At 41.3% G+C, this 25,970-nt stretch overlaps 3 protein-coding genes across 3 annotated transcripts; all 3 read left to right on the top strand.

The window, feature by feature from the left end:
- Window positions 1–8,324: 8,324 nt before the first annotated feature.
- LOC132427400 (interferon alpha-13-like) lies at window positions 8,325–9,419 on the top strand. Its single transcript, XM_060014836.1, has one exon. The coding sequence runs from the start codon at window positions 8,575–8,577 to the stop codon at window positions 9,085–9,087; it is 513 nt and encodes a 170-aa protein (XP_059870819.1). The 5' UTR covers window positions 8,325–8,574; the 3' UTR covers window positions 9,088–9,419.
- Window positions 9,420–12,744: 3,325 nt separating this feature from the next.
- On the top strand, window positions 12,745–14,451 carry LOC132427395 (interferon alpha-1-like). Its single transcript, XM_060014832.1, has one exon. It carries the CDS (start codon window positions 12,778–12,780, stop codon window positions 13,321–13,323), a length of 546 nt encoding a protein of 181 aa, XP_059870815.1. The 5' UTR covers window positions 12,745–12,777; the 3' UTR covers window positions 13,324–14,451.
- Window positions 14,452–22,781: 8,330 nt separating this feature from the next.
- LOC132427393 (interferon omega-1-like) lies at window positions 22,782–23,822 on the top strand. The gene has a single exon (XM_060014830.1). It carries the CDS (start codon window positions 23,139–23,141, stop codon window positions 23,820–23,822), a length of 684 nt encoding a protein of 227 aa, XP_059870813.1. The 5' UTR covers window positions 22,782–23,138.
- The last annotated feature ends 2,148 nt before the right edge of the window (window positions 23,823–25,970 follow it).

Here is a 25,970-nt window from a genome sequence, read left to right as displayed (position 1 = left end):
CCTGCATTGGCAGGCGGATTCTTAACCACTCTGCCACCAGGGAAGTCCTTGTGTATTCTACTTCTGGAAGATATTCTGGGAATTAGTAAAAATTCTTTGAGAAAGAAGGATCAGCAGAAAATACTTGGATCTACTTTAAAAATGAATAATATGGAACTAACAGAGACCTCAAATAATGTAAAAAGTCACATTTTTCATTAATAATGTTTGTTGCTTCTTTAGTATGAGAAAGGCACAAAATAGCTCGTGAACTCTTTCATTTTGGGGGCTTTCAGCAGCAACGCAGAAGCAGGAAGAAAAAAGCAGGAGCTATGAAAGGTAAGGTTCTGCTCTCCAATCCTGGGCTCTCCCGGGTTTGATCTTAGTTCTCTTCTCCATACAGTCCCAGGTCTATAATTGCTGGCAATGTCACCTCCTAGAGCCTGTACTCTCAGAAAATAATCGCCCCCCAGAGGAGAGACTCAGAGCTAGAAAGCAAAGAAGTCAGGACCTGGGACACTTCTAACCCAGGCTCTGCTCGTCCATGTGAAAGCTGGGCCATGGCGCTTACTCATCAAGTGACAGTGTGAGACGTGGTGGAACAATGACTGTTTTGGGGGCAAAATTTTGGGTAATGACTCAGACAACTTAACCTCCCTAAGTTTCATAGTCTGTGTCTGGGAGAGTCCCAGGATTGTTGTGATGATTGCCTGGGGCAATGTGTGTGAAAGAGCTTTGAAATGACACCGCTCTACACACAGGGACCTTACTATTAGTGTCATTGAACCTCTGACCTCGAATAATTCTAGTTCCTGGGCATTAATCTTGAAAGAATCTCTTCCCAGTAGAACAGTCTGCTCAGCATGTTCCACTCTCTCTTTGCTTCCACTCTCCCTAGACACACCCAGGCTCCTATTTTTGGTTTGCAGAGCTCACCTGAAAGGCACTCATGTGACACCAGTCCCACCCTCTCTTCAGAAAGGTGATTCATATCTTCTGTCATCTCAGGCATCCCTCTTGCTAGCTGGCCCTGTGGAATTCCAGGGTCCTAGTCCAGCAAGAGGTTGACACGAGGGAGTCCCACTGGGAACAGATTATGGAAGGAAGCCTTGGGGTAAGGCATCTTCTGAAAACAAAATGGTCTCTCTCAAAAACAGCAAAGTTCATTCTTCACAAGTAAATCGTTTCTTCTAAAAGAGAATGTTTTCTTTTGTCTCTGCTGCATTTGGGGGAAGGATGCAGTAGCCCAGGAACTGGGTCTAGGGAAAAGAAGAGGTTCTCCAGTTCTGACTGAGAGCTGACTTTGAGTGTTTGAGGCAGAGGAAGGTTAGGGAGAGAGTCTGACAGTGGCCTTGCACACCCTCTACCATCTCAGCCACCTTCATTTGTGTCATGATGAATACAGCCCTTCACAAAGCAAATACAAAAGCATAGGAATTTGACAAATGCTGAGGGGCTTTACAAATTGAGAAAATCCATTAAAGAACGAGTCTCAGGAACTGGACTTCCCAGTCCTTCCCCTTCTCCATCATGATACTGATCTGTAAACAGCCGTGGGTTGGAATGTTTCGGGTTACACAGGCACATAGATTCCCAATGTCCCAATCAGCCCCTAGGAACAGAGACAAGAAACTTCACATATTCCCCAAAACAGCACTGGAATTTGGCATTCCTGAGGTCTCAAGTTCAGAAGGAAATGGAACAAACCAGAGGACCCCAAATATTTTGATGGAGAATAACTTTCATCTAACTCCAAGGCCTTCTTGCGTCCTGATGAAGGCTGGGCAAAGCAGCTCAGCTCCCCAGTTCTCAATTTAGCCTTAATGAAAGTGTACAGCTGAGGACTTTTCGCCTTTCCTTTCTCATGGGACAGGCTCTGCAGCAGCAGGGATGCAGAACTCCTGGCCATGTTTGTGGTTGAGCAAGCAGGGACAAGAGGAGGCCAAAGGGGAGGCAGAGCAGTATAGGGTCGTAGCAAACCTGGGAGTGGAACTGCATAGTCTTATCAGGCTTAGGAAAGAGATCTCCATCTACATCAGGTACCGTAGCACTCAGCTCACTCTCCAGCTACACTTCTTATTCCCACCCAGTAACCTGCACACTGTTAGGGACATCATTGGTCCTCAGAGTTGTTAATAAAAGCGATAAGTGTAATAAGCTGAACATAGTTGTGTCAGTAAAAGTGTTTGAAAATGACAGTCTTGCTGCATCTTCTCTTGGGGGTTACTCTTGTCTTCTCAGGTGACCAGTAAATTTGTTAGCTCGGCATCCCCTTATCTTCCTTCGGCTTCATGCATGATTTAGGGCAATTGTTTTCTTTTTCCTACAGTACAGTTTTCTCAGCTTTAGAATAGGGATAATGAGACTACTATATTCCATTCAACATACCATCGCATGTTATATGCTCTATATCATGAGAATATAACAAGTCATAAACTTATCTTAAGTGAGCAGATTATTTTAAGCACCAGGGACATATTAAACATAGCAATGATAGTTGTTATTGTGACAGGTATGCACAAAGGAGTAAAAGCCATTATTTCATGTCCACTCAAAAGATACATATTTTTTTAAGATTTTTTTTGATGTGGACAATTTTTAAAGTCTTCCTTGAATTTGTTACAACATTGCTTGTTTTTTTTTTATGTTTGGGTTTTGTGGCCCTGAGGCATGTGGGATCTTAGCTCCCCAACGAGGGATCGAACTCACGCCCCCTGCATTGGAAGGAGAAGTCTTAACCACTGGACCGCCAGGGAAGTCCCCAGAAGATTTTGATATAATGCCATATTTGTGCCTTACTGAGCTCATAATTTTGTTATGCAAAAATTCTACCTCTGTGAATTAAAATAGGATCATCTTTTTAAGTATTGTGCAAAGCATACAAACACATTTTTAAATTCTACGAGCAAATGCAATATTCTCACAGATGTACCAAACACTAGATTACAAATACCTATGGATCTCTAGGGGACATCAAAACAAAATGCAGTCAGTGCATTGGCACAGAAGATATTTATCAATATTAAGTAGAAAGTACTATATTAAATTTAAATTTACATCATGCTGAAATTAAAAGCGTTTTGATGCAGATTACAAATTTTTATGCAATTTATCCATATAAAATGACATTTTGAAGTAGTGAATAAAACTCTCCAAGGAAAAACCCTGATTATATATATAAAGCTGAATGCTTTATCTATGAAGCCTTAAGGGTCTTCTGAGACCCTTGCTTTAAACAAATGAGAGGAAAAAATATCTTGAAAATTGAGATTAATTTCTTAAGATACTTACTAGGTCATAAGATATTGCCAATAAGCTACAATTTACTGAGGTTAGAGATCAACGTGAAGCAGCCTTGGCTGACATGTCCGAAGCATCAGATACTTCTTATTATACCCGCCATTTTAAAGTCTGACGCTCATCTGCTCTCCCTGTCACCACCGTCCTCTGCTTTTCTGCCCCTCCTTCTCTCCTTCCTTTGTTGACTCCACACTCTCATCTTAGGGAATTGGTGTTCCTCAAAGATCTATGCTAGTCCCACACTTCATCCTCTCTGCACATATAGTCTCAACCTCCCAAATAGTTCCAAACGTCCTCTCTATGACTGTTGACTTCCATATGCATGTCTTTACCCAGGGTCACATCTCCAAACAAATGTCATTAGCTCCAAACCCTCATATTTACCTGCTACCCTAGATAATCTCCACACATGGCCAAACTTGACCAGCATGTAATTACCTGGCAAACTCCTGCAGACCCCTGGGATGCCAGCTTACCAACTGCTCTTGCAGATGCTTTCCCTGATCCATGAAAGCCCACATACTCCCAAGAACCTGTACTTTCCCTGTCAGAGCATTAGCATTCCTTTCATTGAACACGTAGTTACCCATATCCCCACCAGACTGCAAGCTCTGTGACAGCGGGCAATGTGTCTACTATTTTCATTGTACCTGGCACCCACCACAGTGCCAACAATACAAGGGATAGTCACACTTCTTTGTTGAAGTTTAAATTCCATGATTCTATAATGTATTCCACAGTTTACTGATCATGCAACTGCTGAAACTGAATCAGCAACCATTAGACATGCTTTCTCCAAGAAAAAACAAGTAAAAGAGAATAGCTCCAGCTGCTATAACCTGTCATAATGCCTTGTGCATCTCCCTCATAACCTAGAAAGGGTTTCAAGCGAATTTTTTACTCTTTAAGGCCTGTCTTCTCTGACAGAGTGCTCCATTAAGAAAGTAATATCTTTCTTTTATCTACCAATATATTAAAAAACACAAGTAAAATCCTGAAAGCAGAGATACTTCAAAATATTTTAAGAACCAATGAAATGAATAAAACGATTTATGTTCCTGTTGGATTTTAAGGCAGATTAAAGGTTTAAGGACACTCTGATTTTCTTTAAGAGTATGAGTTAAACCTAACACTTAAAATACACCTTTTGCACCCCCAAAGCAAAGGAAAACAAGACACAAAGCTGACCATATCATAATATGAAGAATAAATTTGGTAAATATAACAATCATCATAGAGAAATAAATTCTAATTATTACAAATTAAAAATAAATTTTCTCCCCATTCAAAAGTATTGTTCCACTTACTGTTGAAAAACAATGTGCTGAGAAGACTCGATGCATTTACAACTGAATCAGAAGAAAAGTCATTGAACTGAGTGAATATGGACGCACTAGAGGCCACCTCTAAGCAGAGAAGACTCCATTGTAGAAGATTGGGTCCAGGTCTCCTTTTCCCACTCCTGGATTCTCTGAGGTTGAACATACAGGGAAAGCACACTCTGATTTTCACGCCTTAACTTCCACTCTCATATTGTCCTGGGCACAGCAGCTGTGGACTTTCTTTTCAGATCGAGCCTGGTCCTTTGGAAGTTCTTCAAAGTCAGGCTGGAGTCCTCATTGCCCAGCAGGGTCTTTTCCTCTCCATCTCCTGCACCAAACTAGTCTCCAGATCTGCCCACTGTTGATCAAGCCCACTGAGGAATTTCAGCTCTTTGTGCTGAAGACGATGGAGAAGTGCTGTATCGTCTCATGGAGAATGAGGCGGCCTGAGCGTTTGGGAACTGGCTGTCAGCCAGCTGGTGCTGATGGAACCTGAAAACCTCCTTGTCCTTCAGGCAGGAAAACAAAGAAGATTCTCCCTGTTAGGGGCAGGACTGTGAGGGTCTCCTGCTTTGGCAGCCTGTGGTTCTGGGCCAGGTGACAGCTAAGGGTGCAGACAGGGCTGGAGAACATCATCCTGGGTGTCCTCAGTGAGGAGGGTGGCAGGCCCCGGTGAGCCTGGTGATGCAGGTGTCTGGCTGTGGGAGCCTGTATCCAGCTGCTGTGGGTACCTGCCTGCAAAGGAGATTCTTAAATAAGCCATTTATGGGCAACATAGAATGTCACAACTTCAATTCTTTTATTACACTGGAAATTAAACACATTCCTGGAACATGAAAGAGTATCAATCCAATAGGATGTATTCATCTAAATGAGACCCAAGGTTGAAATAAAAACCTGAGTCTCAATATATCTCTTTTTCAGTTCTAATACGAATACTTAGAGGTTTGACCCTGTACTCTGTTTTGCCACTTCTTAAATTGCACCAAAATACAACTAGCCTCACCTCTCTGCAGTCTCCTCTAAAGGGACTCATACATCAGATTTAAATTCTTCCACATTTCCTTACAGGACCATAGCTCACGTTTTCTGAAAGTTTACAGATAATGGTGACATAAAAATGAACAGCAAGGGTGAATTCATGCAGTTCTCTTCATTCCGTCACCAGAAATGTTCTGACTGCGTATATATGTGACAATGCGCTTGGCAATGTGGATTCCAGGAAAGTGAGGCAGGGATGGTGACTGCCCTCCAGGGAGCAGGGAGGACAGACTTTAGAGGCAGGATTAGGATGAAGGAAGCACCACGTGCTCAGTGCAGCTGAGGGCCAGTGCTCAGAGCTGATGAAGAGGAGGGCCTGGGAGCAGCAGAAGGCTCCACTCTGACAAAAATCTGGGGCTCCTGAATTTAAATGACATCAGATTTTCATTTCATCTTTTAAAAAATGGAGACACCGTTAGTTGTGGTCACACAAGACATTGCCGAGATCAAATAAAATAAAGTTTGCAAAGTACAGGCTGAGAATTTGAACAGAGTGAATGATAGAAGGCTTTTGTATTAATATAACAAATGGAAACCTCTAGAGTCCACCCTCAGCCCAGCCAAGAGAAGCTCTGACTACAGGTTCCTTAACACTCAGGGGTCTGCATGTTGAGGCCCCCAAATGCAAACTCTAGGAGAGGGATTGCCTGTAGGCCTGCGAAGGAGTAGAGATCTAGTCTCCACCCTTAGAGCAGTGCCCCGTACATTAAGGAGAGAAATCCTACGGCACCTGAGGCTCTTTGCAGCATCTAAGAAAGTGTTTTGACCTCCTCCCCACAAGAAAAAAAAAAAAGCCTGCTCTGTGACTAGTATAAATGAGATAAATAGTCCTTTTCCTCACCTTATTTTGTTTCAGACCACCTCTGGTGTTAATTTTTAAGACACAGATTAAATTATACTTTAAAAACAAACACATAACCTCAGAGAAAAAGATCAGATTTGTGGTTACCATAGCCAAGGGGTTGTGAGTTGAGAAAATCAGATGAAGGCAGTCAAAAGGGTTTTTTCTTCCTTTCAAAAAAGACATTAAAATAATGTTGTAGAGACCAGGAAAATGGTAAGAAATATATATATGGGGGAGAGATGATGAGAATTAAAGCATTCCTAGATTTTCAGCCATGGAACAGCACAATACTCTAATTCAAAAGCTATTTCCTGGGTTAGCATTAGGGCAACGTTAAGCTAGTACTTCTCTTAAGCACGAATGGTAAGAAGGCACCAAATCTACGTCATCAAGATAAAGGATGTTTTAATGCAACATTTTAAAATGAAAATTAATACCAAAATATGCACGAGGAACAAAATATAAAAATTTTAAGTAAAGAAATGAAGCTGACCTCCATTTGCATGGCCCTGACAGTCTTACTAAGTAAGCCTTCATGATGTAAATGAAATCTGGGCAAATTCCACTTAGTGTATAAAATTCCTACTAAAGAAAAATGAAAAAGTCTGACCTGCTAAACGTCCTCAATTGCTTGTACACACCAACTCTTCTTTCTAACCTTATAGTCAAGGTGAGGTCCTGGGAAAGACATTTCAGGAACATGAGTTAAAAATCAGTTAAGACTATCACGGGGTCATTAGAAATTGTCAAACATGGTAATTCCCTCAATTAAAAACAAGCAAAAAAGTAATCTTGACAATATTAATGAGTTGGCTTCCATTAAAGATAGAAAAGTAAAACTAAATACTTGGGGCTTCGCCGGTGGCGCAGTGGTTAAGAATCTGCCTGCCAACTCAGGGGACACGGGTTCGAGCCCTGGTCTAGGAAGATCCCACATGCCGTGGAGCAACCAAGTCCATGTGCTGCTACTACTGAGCCTGTGCTCTGGAACCCGCGAGCCACGACCACTGAAGCCTGCGCACCTAGAGCCTGTGCTCCTCAACAAGAGAAGCCACCACAATGAGAAGCCTGCACACCGCAATGAAGACTGAACCCAGCCTAAAATAAATAAACAAATAATTATATTAAATACTTACTTTAGTAGAAAGACAATATAGTTTAAATAAAGTTTAATAAAATTCTATATTTTAATATGAAAATATATTTTAATATTCTATGCTTAATATTGAAAATATTTTAACATAAATTTATAAAAATATCAAACATTTAAAATATTTAATTTAAATATGATATGAATTAAGTTAAATATAAAATTAATTTTAAAATGTAAAAAATAAAAGGCTGTGAGTTTTTTTTAATATTCCTACTTTTCAGATATTCAATACTTTCTCCCTCACTTTAACGCTGTATCCTTGAAAGACTCCATGAAGTCCCAGAGAATCTACAGGGGCGCTCAGCTCCCGCGTCCTCGGCCCCGGTGGTGGCCGCGCGCCGACTCACCCCTCAGGGCGTCCCCAACACCGTCCTGTCGTCCCATCGCCGCCGCCGCCTTCCCCTTTCTCTGGGCCTTCGCTGTCTCGCGCCAGAAACCAGCCCGAATCTAAAAAATCGGCTCCCCTTTCTCTGCGGCTGGGAATCGCTCTGATTTCCCACCTCAGACCGCTCAGAAAAAGGCTTCTTTCCCAAAAATTGCCTCGCTCAAGTTTCTGTGAGAAAATAAAGCGCAAAACTCAGGGGAAGCCTGAAAATGCACGGTTCTTGTTCCCAGCCACACAAAAATGTCTCTGGCGAGGCCGCGACAAGGCTTCCTCTTCAACGCTCAGCACCGAGAAAACCAAGGTGTTTCGCGTATGCTGATTATTAAAGCAGCCTCAGGGACTACTTTTCGCCCTGTCTCTCGAGCTGCAGGAGACAGCTGCAGACGGCAAACTCAACAGTCGGCGTTTCCCAAACAAACCCTGCGCCCTCTACCGGCCACCTAGGGAAGGACGCTGTCCACAGTTCCAGGGAAGGAAGTTTCCCACTCATTAATTGTTTGGCGGTGCCCACGCCTCTCCTGGCGGCCGTCTAGTGAATCACCCTTTCTTAATGGCCCAGATCTATTTGCTAGTGGCAGGAGTGCTGCTCTGCTCTATCCCTGCTTACTCTCTTGGCTGGAACTTGCCTAGAAGCCATAGCCAGGAAAACAAGGACGTCTTCCAACATTTGGAACAGTTGCAAAGAATCCCCTCTCAGTGGTGCCTAAAGGACAGAACCGACTTCAAATTTCCTTGGAAAAGAGAGAATATCACCCCAATCCAGGTGACTCAAGGCACCTGTCACCACCATCTGATGCTCCAGCAGATCTTCAACCTCTTCACCACAGAGGACAGCCGTGCTGCCTGGAACAACACCCTCCTCGATAAACTTCTCTCTAGCCTTCATCTGAGGCTGCACCGACTGGAGCAGATGAAAAAAGACAATCTGGATTGTCGAGATTTGGGACGTGCTGCCCGGGAGTATTTCCATGGAATCCATGTCTATCTGAAGGCAAAGGAATACAGCCCCTGTGCCTGGGAGGTTGTCAGAGTGGAAATTAAAAGGTGCCTTTCCCTTATGTAAGAATCCTCAAAGAAATGTCAACAAATACAGAATATTTTTTATACTCGTGACACTTCTCATTCAATTACATTAGTGTTCAAGTCCAAAGCAATCTCGACTTGTGTTTCCTCACAGGCTGAAAAAATGTCTGAAAAGAAAATCATGATTTTAAAAAAGGTTTTGACAGAACACAATCTCTTTTCTTGTATAAATAATTTTATAACGTAATTTAAAAGATCACTTTAAGTTTTGGGAGAGGTATTTGCTATTTTCAACACATGAAGTATAGAAAGGTTTTTTGGATAGTGTGGTGTTAAAGATATTTGTCAGTTAACTTAATGCTGACTGCTGTAACGGGTAAAGAGAATGCTGTCAGGAATTTGATCATAATAGAATCTTATCTTTCCCTGGTATAAGAACACAAGGCAGGCATTCCTGATCAGATGGATGTTCTAAGTTGCTCTCCAAAGAGTGAGTCGGGGACATGGGTACCCCCTGTTTTGTGGATTTTTCCATCATCAACAGGTGACTGCAAATTTTTCTGCAGTATTTGAGTCTATTCCACTCAGTGGTAAAGGGAAAAAGTCTGGTGCATACATGGGACGTTTTCAAGGGCCAGGACTATACAGGGCAAGAGCCCTTCTGCTCACATTACATGGCCTGGATTTATCCTCGTGGAAATCTCACTGCAAAGAAGTTGGGAAATTATTGGATGATTAATAGACGAGGAGACAAGTTCAGTGCATAAGACCACTTTTCATCTTTACACTATTTGTCCTAATGAAGTTCTGGGTGGAGTGGAGGGGAACAACTAATGTTCTTGCTTGCACACACTTCATTAAAAAACAATCTGACCCACAGAGAAAGAGAGATATCATTTATATGTGGAATCTAAAAAAAAGGATACAAATGAACTTATTTACAATACAGAAACGGTCCAGTTCTGGTGAAAGCCTGCTTCAGGTCTCACACTGCAGAATTCTCCTTGTATCATCATACAGCAGGAGAGGGAGGCATTTATCTCTGACCTCGTTGATAAGGGCACTAATTCCATCGTGAGGCCTCCATCTTCACACCCTAATCAAGTCCCAAAGGGCCCGCCACCTGATACCATCACTTTGGGGGTTAGGACTTCCAAATATGAATTTTGTGGGGACGGAAACATTCAGACCACAAAGGGCATTGAAGGCTACATGTCTTGGCATCCAGAAGAGAGAATATATTCATGTAAATAAAGAAGAATGAGCCATTTACCAGGCCAAAAGAGCAGACCGAGGACTCAGAATCCAAACTCTTGACTTCAAACCTGCAGTAATGCTTTAATTATTATGTGTCAAAATTTGGAAATCAAACTGAAATGGACCCCATCGTCCCTTGAAAGGGAATGAAGACACAGGAGGAAAAGGATCATTCATCAGTCTTTGTGAGGAGTCTCCAAAGAATCTCAGGATATAGGTAGTCATTGCCACATCCGTAAAGACCCACCGAAGAGTAACGTGGTTAATTGTCTGGTTGCTGTGACCTGTGTGAATCAGGGAGAGTTTGAGTTCAGATACGTGGCTCTGTATGTGACATCAAGCTGGTTATTTTCTGTCATGACCTAGTAGAGGACAAATTAGCGACGAGGCCATCCTCCTGAGTTTAATAGAGTGCCGGGCAACGGCTGAAAATTGTGCTGCTCTTACAACTTGAATCCCCAGAGCCATAGGCTCCTTAAAGGAAAGAGAATCCTAGTGGTTTTAGCAACAAACTCAGTAGGCATGACTGATACCAGTAGGAGTAGAGTGGGAATACCAGCCACTGTCTATTATAATCCCAGCAAATACGACCGTGATAAAGGAAAATAGCTTGGTCATTCGTAACTGCCTTCCAGGGGGAGGAGACCATCTGAGAAATTGCTTTAGTTAAAAGTACCTGTTCGGGCTTCCCTGGTGGCGCAGTGGTTGAGAGTACGCCTGCCGATGCAGGGGACACGGGTTCGTGCCCCGGTCTGGGAAGATACCTCATGCCGCAGAGTGGCTGGGCCCGTGAGCCATGGCCGCTGAGCCTGCGTGTCCGGAGCCTGTGCTCCGCAATGTGAGAGGCCAAAACAGTGAGAGGCCCACGTACCGCAAAAAAAAAAAAAAAAAAAAAAAATTACCTGTTGCGTGATTACACTGGGCCTGGTGCCGAGGATACCACAGAGAATACGACAGAGTCCAGTTGCTACAGAGCTGATTTGCCACAGATAGTCACATACCTATTATTTATTGAAAGATCGGTATTAGAGGGGGCTGAGGCCACAGAACATCCACTGCAAAATAAAAGAATTCATGATCAGAGTTGAAAGTGAATTCTTTCCATGATACCAATCAACATTTATCCAGTTCTCAATTAATTACAAAGATGGTTTTCTTTTGTTTGAAAAGAATAGGCTTGGATTGGAACCTCTGACAGTCCTTTGGGGAATCTGAAATTCAATGCAAAAATACAGAGAAAGATTCAAATCGATGATGATTCCTAAATCATCTGGGAGCAGATCGCTCCCACGGGTGCAAACAGTAGTTGTTAGGGGTGCGAACAAATCTTAGCTACTACGATGGTGGGTGGCACTCCAAAGCTCAACCCTATCCAACCCTATCCTTTGTATTCATTTTTCTCTTTGGGTTTTCTTGTGTATGAGACGAGAGGCATTGACATTGAGTGCCTGGAAGATACACAATATGCAGGATCAGTGCTACAAGCTATGGTGGCTTGATGTTTCATTAGAGGACTTTCTCTCCATCATATGATTGAACTCAAAGTCATAATGTGAGAGGTGCCCTCTGCTTACTTATGAGGTGTCCTTGTCTGTCTTGTGGATTTTGCTTATGTTTGAGCCTCAGTGTGATGTGGGCATCGGGAATTAAGCACAAATAGGTTGTATTTTATTATTTAATTCTAAAAAAGTTATCTAGGAGATCAATAATTACGTCTAGTCCTAAAGAGAAAAAGTTGTTGACAATATCTAGAGGAATATCTAGCAGCTAGTGAAGTTAGAAATCATTTTATGATATGAATCAAAACTAAGAATTACTTAAAAATAAATGTTAAGAAAATCATTTAAATTTTCAATGGTTTTAGCAGTTTTGATAGATTTTTAAATATATCTATACATTGGTATTCTTATGAAGTATTTGTATAAATTTTTATTGAATATGTAGTTTGATACATTCCTATTTATTAAGTAAATGTATTACATTAAAATTCATTCTGCACACTTAACCAAAATGTTAAATTAATTGCAGTAGCTTTTACAGCTAATTTTTAGCCTAAATATTTTTGTCATACTCACCACTGCTTTGAATAAAAAGAAAAAACTTTTCACTTTCTTTTTCTATTTATAAAGTAGAGATATGCATGGAGTACATACCGATGTACACAGTATATCTGTGTATCAAAATTTCACAGGGGGCCATATGGAAAAAAAAATATCTAGAAAGGTTCTGTGGGCAGGAGAAGGGGAGGCAAGGATAAAAAACAGTGTTTGAGAAACGCTGCCCTAACCTATCTGGAGAGTGCAAAATGAAAAGCAAAAACAGAAGTAGAAAGTAAGAGGGAACATTCAGAAAATGGAAACCAATTCGCTCCCATTTAAGACCCAGGCCTGAAGGAAGGTCTTCAGAGAACCTAGAGAGCAGGGTTCACAGAGTCCCCACCTCAGCCAGGCCAGCAGCATCTGCAGGGTCCCCGATGTCTCCAACCTTGTCCTTACTCCTGGCCCTGGTGCTGCTCAGCTGCAACTCCAACTGCTCTCTGGGCTGCGACCTGCCTCAGACCCACAGCCTGGCTAACACGAGGGCCCTGATGCTCCTGCGACAGATGAGGAGAATCTCCCCCTTCTCCTGCCTGAAGGACAGAAATGACTTTGGATTCCCCCAGGAGGCGTTTGGAGGCAACCAGTTCCAGAAGGCTCAAGCCATCGCTGTCGTCCATGAGATGATCCAGCAGACCTTCCAGCTCTTCAGCACAGAGGGCTCGGCTGCCGCTTGGGATGAGACCCTCCTGGACAAGTTCTGCACTGCACTTTATCAGCAGCTCACTGACCTGCAAGCCTGTCTGATGCAGGAGGCGGGGCTGGAAGGGACTCCCCTGCTCAAGGAGGACTCCATCCTGGCTGTGAGGAAATACTTCCACAGAATCACTGTCTATCTGCAAGAGAAGAAGTACAGCCCTTGTGCCTGGGAGATTGTCAGAGCAGAAGTCATGAGATCCTTCTCTTCATCAAGGAACTTGTAAGAAAGACTCAGGAGGAAGGAATGACACACACCTCGTTCAACCTGAGAAATGATTCTCACTAACAAGACCACACTTCCACCTGTGCTGCCATGTCAAAGACTCTCATTTCTGCTCTCATCATGCCCTGAATTGAGTTAATTTGTCCAGTGTTTTCAGGAATATTAAGCAACATGATGTTCTACTCTACAGGCACTCGTCCCTCATAGATGCCCATGCTGATCTATCTACTTACTTATCTACTTAAATATTTATTTATCTATTTTAATATTTATTTCACTATTTATAAAGATTTAAATTATTTTTATTTACATAATATTATGTGCATGTATACACTGTGGTTAAGAGAAGAAATATATACTTTGTATTAACTCAGTTTATGAGTTTTCTTTGTTCATTAAATTCTTACTAGAGAAAACTTCATTTGTTTATTCTTTAAAAAAGAAACACCAAGCCTGAATGTGCAAAATGATTAAAGAATGTGTTACAATTCCTTGACCATCATTATGATTCTCACATTAGAAATAAAAATAGACTAACTCTAGCCAGGTTTTGTGTTGCCCTCAGGACACAGACATGAACATAACTAATCCAATCTTGCTTTTTATAACTTTGATTTTTTTTAAGGAGAGTAACCTAAAAACAATAATTAATTCATATTTCAATTAAATTTTATTACTTATTTTAAAAATAGTTCTGATTTGTAGTAGAAATGAATATCAGTTAGGTTGAATGCTACAATGAGAGGGAGAAAAATGGAATTCCTCCAGTAGAAGGTGGATCAAGCCATGTGAGGATACAAAAATAAAAGCAGTAGATATTACCTATAGTTAACTAGTAGGCATTTCAGTGCAAATGTCCATTGGATACTGGAGATGGCAATTTACAAGCAATCCCACGAAGTGTAAAGCATGGAACTGAAGAAGTGATCAAATGTGAGGACAGTATAGAATGAGAAAAGGACTTAAAATTGAGTCTTATGACCTTAACTTTAAAAGGGAGGGAACACCACAAAGGAAGCGGACATGGAATGGCCATATGTTAACAAGAGAGAATGGTGAGAAGACCGTGTTTGAAAAGACTGAAACTGCTTAGAAGACTCAATGCATTCATGAAATCATAGATGGAAAATGCTCCCTACATTGGGAAAAGAGATGGCATTGGCCACTTAGTGAGAGCTTGTTTGGTAGACTTAATCAGCAGAAGGTGAAGAGAAGGTGGAAGGATGAGTAAAAGAAGGTAAAGACAATATACATAGAAAACAGGTTTGAGATATTTGCCATCTGAATTGGAGGAGAGAAAGGAGGTCCTACGCAAGGCTGGAACCTAGAGTAGAAGGTGGCTCATTTTATTCTCTGCATGGTTTTACCTTTCTGAAACATTTTTGCCTCAGAAGAAATTTCATGGATTTGATGTATTGTAACTCATAATCATATTTAATATTTTATTTACTTTAAAACATGACATATTTAATTATTCACAAGGATAATTTATCATCATTTTGATTAACATTATATTGATTGTCAGTAAGCTGCTCTGTAGATTGAAATCATCCACTACATGGGAAACAGATGGCACTGACCTTACTGAGAGCTGATTTGGTGGGATTAATCAGCAGAAACCATACTGGAGTAGGTGGAAGAGTGACAAGAGAAGAGAAGAACTCCCACTGTCATTGTTTCACCTGGGGAGTCACTTTACTTCTTTCACTCTCATCATAGTCAGGTTTGTATCTGTTTTCACTTTACTTCAGTGCATCAAATGCAATGACGCTTTCCAAGAAAGTTGAATGGAGAAGGAAATTAGTGATGTATTGAACATTATGGAAAATCATAATGTTTCCGTTTATGTTTCCGTTTTTACTTTCCTATTAAGCAACTAACCTCAAGTTGAAACAGGAAGTAATTCAGTAGTAGCAAGACAACCCTTGCCAAGAAAAATATGAACTGAAAAAGAATGTATAACATTACAAAGACTCTGACACCAGGAAAGCAAAGAAGGCTAACTTTATCTAGCATCCTAGGCCCTAAATTTTCACCACCCTACATCTTCATTGTGAGATGGAGAATGATGAACCAAGAGGCTCAGTAGAAATCTACTGAGTCATCTAATGATGGTTACTAATTACTTCAATATAAGGTTCTGATGTGAGGTCAACAGAAGCTTCTAATGGGAGGTCTGATGGAAAATCCAATACTCTGTTAATAATTATTTGGAGTAACTGTTATGAACTCTGTGCTAATGATACAATGGTGAACAAGATGCAGACCTGTCTCCTATAGTGGTTATTTGCCAAACAGGTCTAATAAATCTATGTTCAAGAAAACCAATCCTGGGCTGCCCTGCTGATGCAGTGGTTAAGAATCTGCCTGCCAATGCAGGGCACACGGTTCAAGCCCTGGTCCAGGAAGATCCCACATGCTGCGGAGCAACTAAGCCCGTATGCCACAACTACTGAGCCTGTGCTCTAGAGCCTGCATGCCACAATTACTGAAGCCTGTGCACCTAGAGCCTGTTCTCCGCAACAAGAGAAGCCACCGCAATGAGAAGCCCGCGCACCGCAAAGAAGAGTAGCCCCCGCTCGCCGCAACTAAAGAAAGCCCATGCACAGCAACGAAGACCCAAGGCAACCAAACATAAAGAAATAAATAAATTAATTAAAAAAAAAAAAAGAAGACCAATCCTGAAGGATAAGCCAGCTTGGCCGATATGGAAAATAAAGACGGTAGAAACAGAGTCCAGGACTAGAAGTAAACACAGCCAACCTCTTAGCAAGATAAATGTAAATACTCATCTAATGGTCAATTTACCTCAGTTCCTTTTATCCTGTACATCACGTTCAACTTTTAAAGAAACTTACCATACTAAAAGGTGAAAAACACAGTTTGAAGTGATAGGGCAAATATCAGAAACAGTCTCAGATACAGTAGAAATTTAGGAATTATCAGACCAGGAGTTCAAAATAACAGTGATTAAAGTGCGAAAGGCTCTAATGTATTCACCTATTTTATTCTTCTACTTTATCTCAGTCAAACTATGTATGGTACTTAAAATAGTTTTGCTTGTATAATATCACGTTCAACTTTATAATGTATTCAAATATAATAAAATATGCTTACCTTTATCTTTTTTCAAATTATTTTCTTGTTTAATTTATGAAAATCTTCCCCAGATGACAGCCTGCATTGGTTTATTCTTACAAAAAGAAATAGCTTAAATTCTCAAAGCATAGTGAAAAATGGATGATGAATTTTTTTTTTTTTTTTTTTTGCTGTGTTGGGTCTTCATTGGTATGCACAGGCTTTCTCTAGTTACGGCGAGCGGGGGCTACCCTTCGTTGTGGTGCGCAGGCTTCTCATTGCAGTGGCTTCTCTTGTTGCGGAGCACAGGCTCTCGGCACGCAGGCTTCAGCAGTTGCAGCGAGTGGGCTCCGCAGTTCCGGTGTGCGGGTTCTAGGGTGCACAGGCTTCAGTAGTTGTGGCTCGCAGGCTCAGTATTTGTGCCTTGTGGGCTCTAGAACTCAGGTTCAGTAGCTGTGGCACACGGGCTTAGTTGCTCCATGGCATGTGGGATCTTCCTGGACCAGGGATCAAACCCGTGTCCCCTGTATTGGCAGGCAGATTCTTAACCACTGCGCCACCAGGGAAGTCCTGTATGATGAATTCTACTCATCATTCACTTGTTTCAGTAGGTTATATTTTACAACTTCATATTTCTATATCAGATATATAATAGTTCCACGAATAAAGAGGTGAAAAAAGCAAATGCCAAAGAGTTCTGTTTGGAAAAGAAAGAGATATAAATACAGTAATCATGCTAAAATTATTTCAATTAAGTTTCCTGTTACAATGAGAGATAAAGGAAACGGGATTCTCTCACTAGCATCTGGAATGAGGCTTTTCAAGAAGGCAGATGTATTCTATAAAGTGCTCTACAAACATCTAAAGACAGATTTCCCATTGGTGGATGCATATGCAGATCTGGAATCTACAACAACGTACATCATGGAGATATTAATTTGTGTTTGTTGCATATTTGAAAATCAAGATATGGTAAGGATGTCATTACTTATGAGTAGGATGTAGAATGAGAAGAGGACCTAAAGCTTATGAGGACCTTCAACTTTTAAGACTGAGAAAGAGAAGGAGAGGCTGCCAAGGACACAGAGATGGAGTAGCGAGTGCAGTTAGGAGTCAGCGAGGGAACAACGATCTTCAGGAAACACTGAAGAAGGAAACCAAGGGTTTGAGAATTAAACAGGATGAAATTTAAATAATTATTTATATGTGAGATAGGATTCTGCATTGAATGTAGATTCTGCCAGGACATGTGTGTGATCCTGGAGAATCACGTAACTTCCCTGAGCCTCAGTTTCCTCAAATATAAAGTAAATGAAAATATTCCTAGAGTTGTTGTGGTATTAGACAAACTGGAACATTAAAGAGCCTTTAGCAGAATATCATCCACTGAGTGAAGGCTAACAGGTAGTGCCTATCTTCTTATTTTTTCATACAGATCTAAATGGGAATAATGAATTCTCCTCTCCCTCTCTCTGTCACTGACTGCAGAACACTGACAGCCTAAAAAACAGAACTGGGAAAAACTGTTTCATCAATTGTATGTAATTTTATGCATAATAATATAATAATACATATCTATGCTACATACGTATGAATATATAGTATAAGGTATACGATATATATAAAATTCTATTTATCTATCTGCTGATTCTGATACATGGCATAACTCTCCTTCATCTCTGCTTTCCTGGATCCCATTTTTTCATTTTTCAAATACCATAATCATTTACTTTCTCCCAGTGTAGAAATCCAGTGTACTCTCCCCATTCACTCTGCATTCAGCTGTACTGCCCATTCATACAGCTGTTTCCTTCTCCATTAGGGTTTCTGGCTGTCAATTTCCCCTGAAGACTACAAAGCCACCAATGGAAAGCAGAAGCTGAGTGAAAGTTCTAGGTTTGTCAGAAACTCTCATATGACTCCACGCTCTCCGCCTGCCAAGCACTGCAGGTCCAGACTGTCCAGACTCCCAGAGAAACACAGTAAATAGATGGCACCCTGCCCAACACTGAACAGTGGTGGAGAATCCAGGAGCTCACCTGTGCCTCTATTTGCACACTTCCACGTGCTGACTGCACTAGGAGAAACTCACCTGGTTCAGGACTCTTATTTGCTCAAAAAGCCCAAAGCGCAGGAAACATGGAGTTGAAAGGCAGCAGCAGCTTGAGAACTTGGAAGGAGAACAGAGATGTTTAAAGCGTTCACTGGAACAGCGGCAGGTCCTCAGGACATGGAAGAACACAGATCAGCTGCACCGAGGCAAGTGCTTCTCCAGAACATTCCTTTTCAGAGAAGAAAAGAATGAGGTGCATGCGATAGCACAGAGTTCTCCCATAAGGATGTGGCCACTAGCAGTGTCCCCAGCACTGATACCACAGCAGCCTGCGGAGTCTTGGAAGGGACGAGGGTTACCTCAGTGCCAGCTGCAAACTTATTTTGTCCTTAGGACCCAGCAAGTAATCACAGAGCAGGGAAGGACATTCCTGGGGACAATGCAATCCAAGGAATTTCTTACATTCCATCATGATGTCTTTGCCCCTTTGAAAGACAAACAAAACAAAATATGCTTGAATAGAAGGGACACAGGCAGGGATTTTAATATATTTAGCAACAACTGGGGTAGAGCCTTTCCAGCAGGGCAGGTATCAGTAACATGCACACTGGAATGTCACAATTTCTAAAAGCAACAAAGAGCTAAGTGGAAATTCATTTATTTAATTTAGGCACTTTGGAAAGAGGACACTGATGGATCATCTTTCTGTTCTTTCCAGTTGGTGCATACAGCACTGAGTAGGTACTTCTAAAGTCAGAAGGACATTTAGAGGTTTGGGAAACTTCCTAAGGATTAGGGTCCTAAAACAAGCAGAAACCATTCCTATATTACTGCTAAAAATATCATTTTATTAACAAATGATTTTTAAAATATTTTTATTTCAATTCTTCAGTATTATGATGTTTTAATGGGCTGAGGCTAGAAATTTAAATAAAGACAACTATACAAGGCCATGAGGGTGACTCTGGAGTTCAAGCCAGACTCTCCCTGCTAAGGAGCCCATTAAAAACCTTCACTGCTTCTGTCTAAGAAGCGCATATGCGCTTCTGTCTTGGTCATACCCATATCTTAACCAATAGTTGGAACAATAGAGTAGAGATCCTTCCCTGGACTCTATCAGTAGACAAACGGATGTCCAGCCTGGACTGTAGGTGAGAAATGGAGGTGTCTTCATTGAGAATGAGAACAGGCTGACCTGAGGAGGTCTCCTGGGAAATCAGTGAGGTCCTTGTCGACTGAAAACAAACCACAACATGAGAGCTGAGAGTTCATTTTTTTGGGAGGACTTACTGAGGACTATAGCCTGGAGGACAGCCTTTCAGCTCTGACGAACTGCCCCAAGGACGTAAGGGGGACGTCAGTATATACTGGTGATTTTGGTGAGGGAGGTACATGCAATCAAGGACACAACTTGGTAGAAGTTTGCTGCTAGTTATGAGGAACAGATGTCTCTGTTAATGATTTTAGGGCTTTTTACATACGGAGAACATGCAAGAAATTGCGTTTATTAAATTTTCTTGGGAAATTATTTAACGACCTACTGGCCTGTTCTGTCAGTTTTCCCAGAGCACAGCGTGCCTCGTTCTTCATCTCCACCCTGAACTCCTAACAGGGCACGCTGGGGTCAGGGACTACAGTGACTAGTGACTTCATTCTTGTAGAGCCGGATGGCGAGTGACTTTTTAGTTGTTATCCTGAAGAAGAAACGTCAGAGCTCATATGGATAGAAATCGTTAGGTGCTTTTACTTTGTTCTTAAACTCACAAGAAAACTCAAGAGTTAAAAATACATAGATTCCAGAAGTCTGCTGTTCTTGGATTAATAAAGCTATTTACTGTATTTCGTTGAAGAAATAACTCATAAAATCTTAGACTTGTTCCTTCAATTGGCAGAAAAATCCACTCCTTTCTAACTGTTTAATAAGGATTTTGCCTATTTTTGCTTAGAACTTAAAGTCAGCTCGGTTGACAGACCACACCCTGTGTAGCCCTCCAAAACAAGCGACAGCAATCCTTTGGCATCTGAAGTGGAATTAAGGGTACTTTGTCATCTCGCTATCTTCCCTCTGATGATTTAGTTGGTTCTTAAATATCATGTTCTTTTCCACCCTCCACTTTCTTTACTGGGCTCTTTCAGACAAATCACAGAAAAGCCCCTCACTAAGGTTTGCCCTTGTATCTATGGTACGTTTGGAATAGTTCATCCGTCCAGATTGATATTTGTCTCCAGCTGTATAAGTGAGTGTGATCGAAATAGGGTTACTAAGAGGACCAAGTTAACAGAACTTAGAAAGTGGCTAGTTCCTTATAAGCAAGCAATAAAATTCGGTTGTTACTTTTTTTTTTTCCAACATATTCCCTACATCTCTCAGCAAAGACTCTGTTTCTCCCTTTTTTTTTCTTAATATTTATTTATTTTGGCTGCACCAGGTCTTAGTTGCAACATGCGGGATCTTTTTTGAGGCATGCAGGATCTTTAATTGTGGTATGTGGACTCTTAGTTGTGGCATGCATGTGGGATCTACTTCCCCAATCAGGGATTGAACCCGGGCCCCCTGCATTGGAAGCTCGGAGTCTTACCCACTGGACCATCAGGGAAGTCCCCAGTTGCTACTTTTATATGACGATTACTATCCAGATTAAGATCAGTATCATTTGGCATCATCTAATTCCCTTCCTTTTAATTCTAGTGTTCTCAAAGCACTCTTTGTATTACCTGAATGGATTCATCAACTAGACAGATGCTCAGCAAGGCTGATCTCCACGATCCTGCCACAGAGGGTTAGTGTTCTAGCCATTGGGTTCTGGTTGCCAGTTGCTTGTGAGCTGATCGGTGTGACTTCTTCCCTCTTTCTTCAAAAATAATCACATATCGATTAAATGAAAGAAAAATCAGGTGCCTGGTCTTGCAAAGCTGAAGGCAGTCCATTAACCCAGGACTCGGTCTTCTTTGAGTTTCTGGCAGAAGCAGCCATTTTCCAGACTTTCTGTTATTCATATTGGCTTTTATCCTGCCCCAACAATGCTGTATTAAATTTTGCTAACTTAGAATATGTCATTGTGTCTGTGGAAAATCACTTCCCTTCTTTCACATTCGTGAATTTCACCTTACATTAGTTTCCTTTTCACCCACAAAATAATTGTGGAATTTTACTTTCTAAGAAAGTAGCAATGAGAAACAAAAAATTTAAAGCATTGAAAATGATAGAGACCGCAGCCCCTCTGCCTTTTTTACTTCCCTGTATTGCTCTTACCTCACCATGAATTAGAACTAACGAGGAGCAGCAAGACAAATTTTGCCCAATAAGTCACTAAGTGAATATAATTTATAAAAAACTTTAAAACTTTAAATGTAGAATCGCACACAAGTAGAGGAAAGAAGGCGATTTCTCTCTGACCTAATCCTGGGCCTCGCTGCCCTGCATTCTCAGAGGGAGACAGAGACAGAGGAAGGGAGAAGCCCACTGGCATCAACTGACTGAATGAACAACTGAACCTCACTGGTTTCTGTGACATAAGCTTTAATGAGAGACAACACCATCGTTGAATTCTCTGCCCCCAGCTCAGAAATTCTGAATGTAACAAGTGTTCACTAGTTTTAGTAAAAGAGTTGAATAATAAAATTTGTATTTGGCAAAATAAAAATTATTTGTTTACTCAGGGTGAAATGATTAGAATTGGATAATTCCTCCACCTCCTTAGAGAAAACACACTTTTGCTCTTAGCATCTGAGGGCTGCTGACACTTCTGATACGGGTCAGGAGAAGAGGAGGTCACCACTGAGGACTAAGGTCCTTCACAAAAACACTCCAGGGGCAAGGGTGAGGGTCCTGGAAGATGAATTATTTTCCCAACAATAAACAAATCCCTCCACAAAAAGGAGATTTTAAAGTCCTCGGGATGTGGTGAGCCTGCCCTCAGGCAGGGAGTCCAGGTTAGGAAGGGGACTCTGTCACTCTAGAGGAGAGGGTGTGACTAGATGTGATCTCTCCCTTGTGACTGAGGTGCTGCTGGGGAAATACAATTTTCTTGGAATTAGGACCTCAACACCCATATTCTCTGAAAAGAACCAGTATTCCCGGTGGGAGTATTGGCCCAGCCTGTGGAGGACTAGGTCTCCAGTAAGAAAATGGTGGAAAGAAAGGGTACTAGTACTAACCTTGTGGTCCCCTGAAGCATAACTACATGGACATGTATGAATGTGAAGGAAGAGAAACATTAAAAAGCTCATTCACTTATAATCATCAGCCTCTGCTATGAAACCCCTCTTTGGCTTCAAAGAGCTTAAATGCCAGAGGTGGTCTAGTAAATCCCTAAAAAAGTACAGAAACCATAGGGCTGAGGAAGCCTGCCTTTCTATATAAAGTAAGGCAGTAAAAATGGAGACTAAGGTCATGGCTAAAAATTTGTTCCTGGAACAGAGAAAAGCAATATTTATGCATGAGAAGGAGAGAGAGAATGTACTTACATACCTGTAGCATTTCTGACTTTAACACAAAGACATTTCTCATTTGATTAATAAATATCCATTTGGATGGGCACATCAGAAGTTATTGGGAAAAGTGCAAAATTAATAGTTTAGATTGATAACATCTTAGACACTGAGAATACATAAATGAAACCCAAAAAAGGAAGTAAAAGTGACAGAAATGTTTAGAAAATGAAAATTACTGTGTTCCCTATTTAATGGCCTTGCTTAGAAAGAATGTCACCAGAGAACCTACCCCCAAGGCTCCCCCAGACGCCCGTCTCAGCCAGGCCAGCAGCAGCCTCATTTGCCCCATGGCCTTCGTGCTCTCTCTACTGACCGCCCTGGTGATGTTCAGCTACGGCCCTGGTGGATCTCTGGGCTGCGACCTGTCTCAGAACCACGTGCGGATTAGCAGGAAGAACTTCATGCTTCTGGGCCAGATGCGGAGAATCTCCCCTCGCTTCTGTCTGGAGGACAGAAAAGACTTCGGTTTCCCCCAGGACATGGTGGATGGCAGCCAGCTCCTGAAGGCCCAGGCCACCTCTGTCCTCCACGAGATGCTCCAGCAGGTCTTCCGCCTCTTCCACACAGAGCGCTCCTCTGCCGCCTGGGACACCTCCCTCCTGGACAAACTCTGCACTGGACTCCATCAGCAGCTGGAGGACCTGGACGCCTGCTTGGTGCAGGCGATGGAAGATGAAGAAACTGCCCTGGGAGTGATGGGCCCTACACTGGCTGTGAAGAGGTACTTCCAGGGAATCCATCTCTACCTGAAAGAGAAGAAATACAGTGACTGTGCCTGGGAAATTGTCAGAGTGGAAATCATGAGATCCTTGTATTCATCAACCAACTTGCAAGAAAGGATAAGAATTATGGATGGAGACCTGGGGTCACCTTGAAATGTTTCTCATTGACTAAGATGCCATATCACCCTTGCACATACGTGTTTGGTCATTTCAGAAGGCTCTTATTTCAACTTTAATCACAGAATTTATTGTATTAATTCAGCTGATACTTTGTCAGCAATAATACACAAGTATATGTTAAAATTATTAAGCCCTAAGGGCATCAGTCCTTAAGAGATGACTGCCCTGATGTTATTTATTGTTTACTTACTTATATTTATATATTTATTCTTGTATCTTATTTATATTTTAATGTAAAAGATATTTTTATGTGTACACTGTATTAAAATTTAGAAAATATATTCACCTATTTTACTAAATTTGCATTTTGTTTTATTTTTTTCAATTCTTATGAAAGAAAACATGAGTTTTTTTTTTTATTCTGAAAACCTAAATCCTTATTTTTTCTATATGAATCGATCTCCAAATAGTATTTGTCCATTTTGTCCTTTGAAACAGTCCTACCACTATCAGGAAATGCTTGTCAAAAGGTGGCATTCCATGGAATTGAGGGAAGTCCTGGAAATTATGGAGAATGGTTAGTCCTGATGTCATAGGTGTAACTGATCTATACCACCAGGAAAGAGTGGTCGGTGCAAATACCTGTGGGAAGGAGTCATCTCCACGAGGGAAGTTGGTGACATATGGTGTTGACTGGCCAATCCTGGCACCTTCCTCCCACCTTCTCCTCGGTCCTGCTTTACTGAACCATTCATCCCTTATACATAACTTCAGTCCCTCCAACTCACTGACCAGCCACACAGCTGCTCTGGTTCTGTGCAGGTTTCCAGCTTCAAGGTTTCTGTTAGAGTGAAAGCCACAGGAAGAGAGCACAGTTAAAGGAGAGTTCTAGGATTTTCAAAACGTCTGTGAGAAGGAGCCAGGGTTCATGGCACTGGATCCCAGCTCTTCTATTAATAGCAGTGTGACCTTGACAAATAACACAAACACTAAACTCCCTAGTTTTCTCATCTTTAATATGGGGACAATAGTAATATTTTCTCATAGGATTATTCTCAGGATTCAATGAGTAAATATACACAAGAGGCATAAAAGTGTGTCTGTCAGAAATAATCAGGACTGTTAGAGTCACAGAGTGGCTACTATCGGGGAGGAGAAGGAGAGCTGCTCTGAGGTAGCAACTGGAAGGCAACATAAGAAACATGCTAGGTCCTGGGCAAAATCTATTACTTTTAACTTGGGTGCTAGTTTCACAGTGTATTCAGTGTGTGAAATTTCCTTGTGCTGTATGCTGAAGATACTTGCATTTTCTGTGTATTATACTTCTAAAAGATTTCCTAGGAATTAGTAAACCTTTTTTAAGAAAGAACGATCAGTAGAAGATACTTTGATTTACCTTAAAAGTGAGTAAAATGGAAACAATAGAGATCTCATATCAATGCAGATAGTCACATGCATTTTTCATTAATACTGTTCGTTGCTTTTTTAGTATGAGAAAGATAAAAAATAGCTTCTGAACTGGTTTTGGTTTTTGGTCTTTCAGCAGCAATGCAGAGGCAGGAAGAAAAAAGCAGGAGTTATGAAATGTAAAGTTTTGCTCTCCAATCCTGGGCTCTCCCAGGTTTAATCTTAGTCTCTTTTCCATAAAGTCCCAGGTCCATAATTGCTGGCAATGTCACATCCTAGAGCCGGTCCTTCCCAGGATTTAGTGCTTTCAGAGGAGAGACTTCTACAAGTGTCATGCAGGTGTCTTATACCCAAGTAAGAGTCTTTCTCTGAAGAAGGTGCCATCAGTCAGCTATATTGCTCAAAATACATACACATTGCAAATACATACCGCCAATTCTCCACGATAAAATGGCTATGTTGATCCATATTCAAGAGCATATAAGTTTATATGTGCTCCCACACATTATCCAAAACACAATCTTATCATTCTTTTCAGTTTTTGCCAACCTGATAGGTGACAGATAGCATCTAGTAGCAACCATTAGTTGTCGTTTTCCTAATTGATGGTCGCTGTTATCAGTCACAGTCTAGTCAGAAAAACAGAAAAATTTCCTCCAGCCTTCTAGTCCATCTCTTGCAACTTGTATGGAAGAACTTTAGAAGAAAAAAATCTGCTGGCAAAGGAGAAATGTAGTCAAAAGAACTGGAGCCCCAGCATCACAGAGCAGAGTT

This window comes from Delphinus delphis, chromosome 6 (assembly GCF_949987515.2).
Source record: "Delphinus delphis chromosome 6, mDelDel1.2, whole genome shotgun sequence".
Taxonomy (NCBI): domain Eukaryota; kingdom Metazoa; phylum Chordata; class Mammalia; order Artiodactyla; family Delphinidae; genus Delphinus; species Delphinus delphis.
Note: the sequence above shows the minus strand (reverse complement) of the source record. Positions and strands in the feature narration are given on the sequence as shown.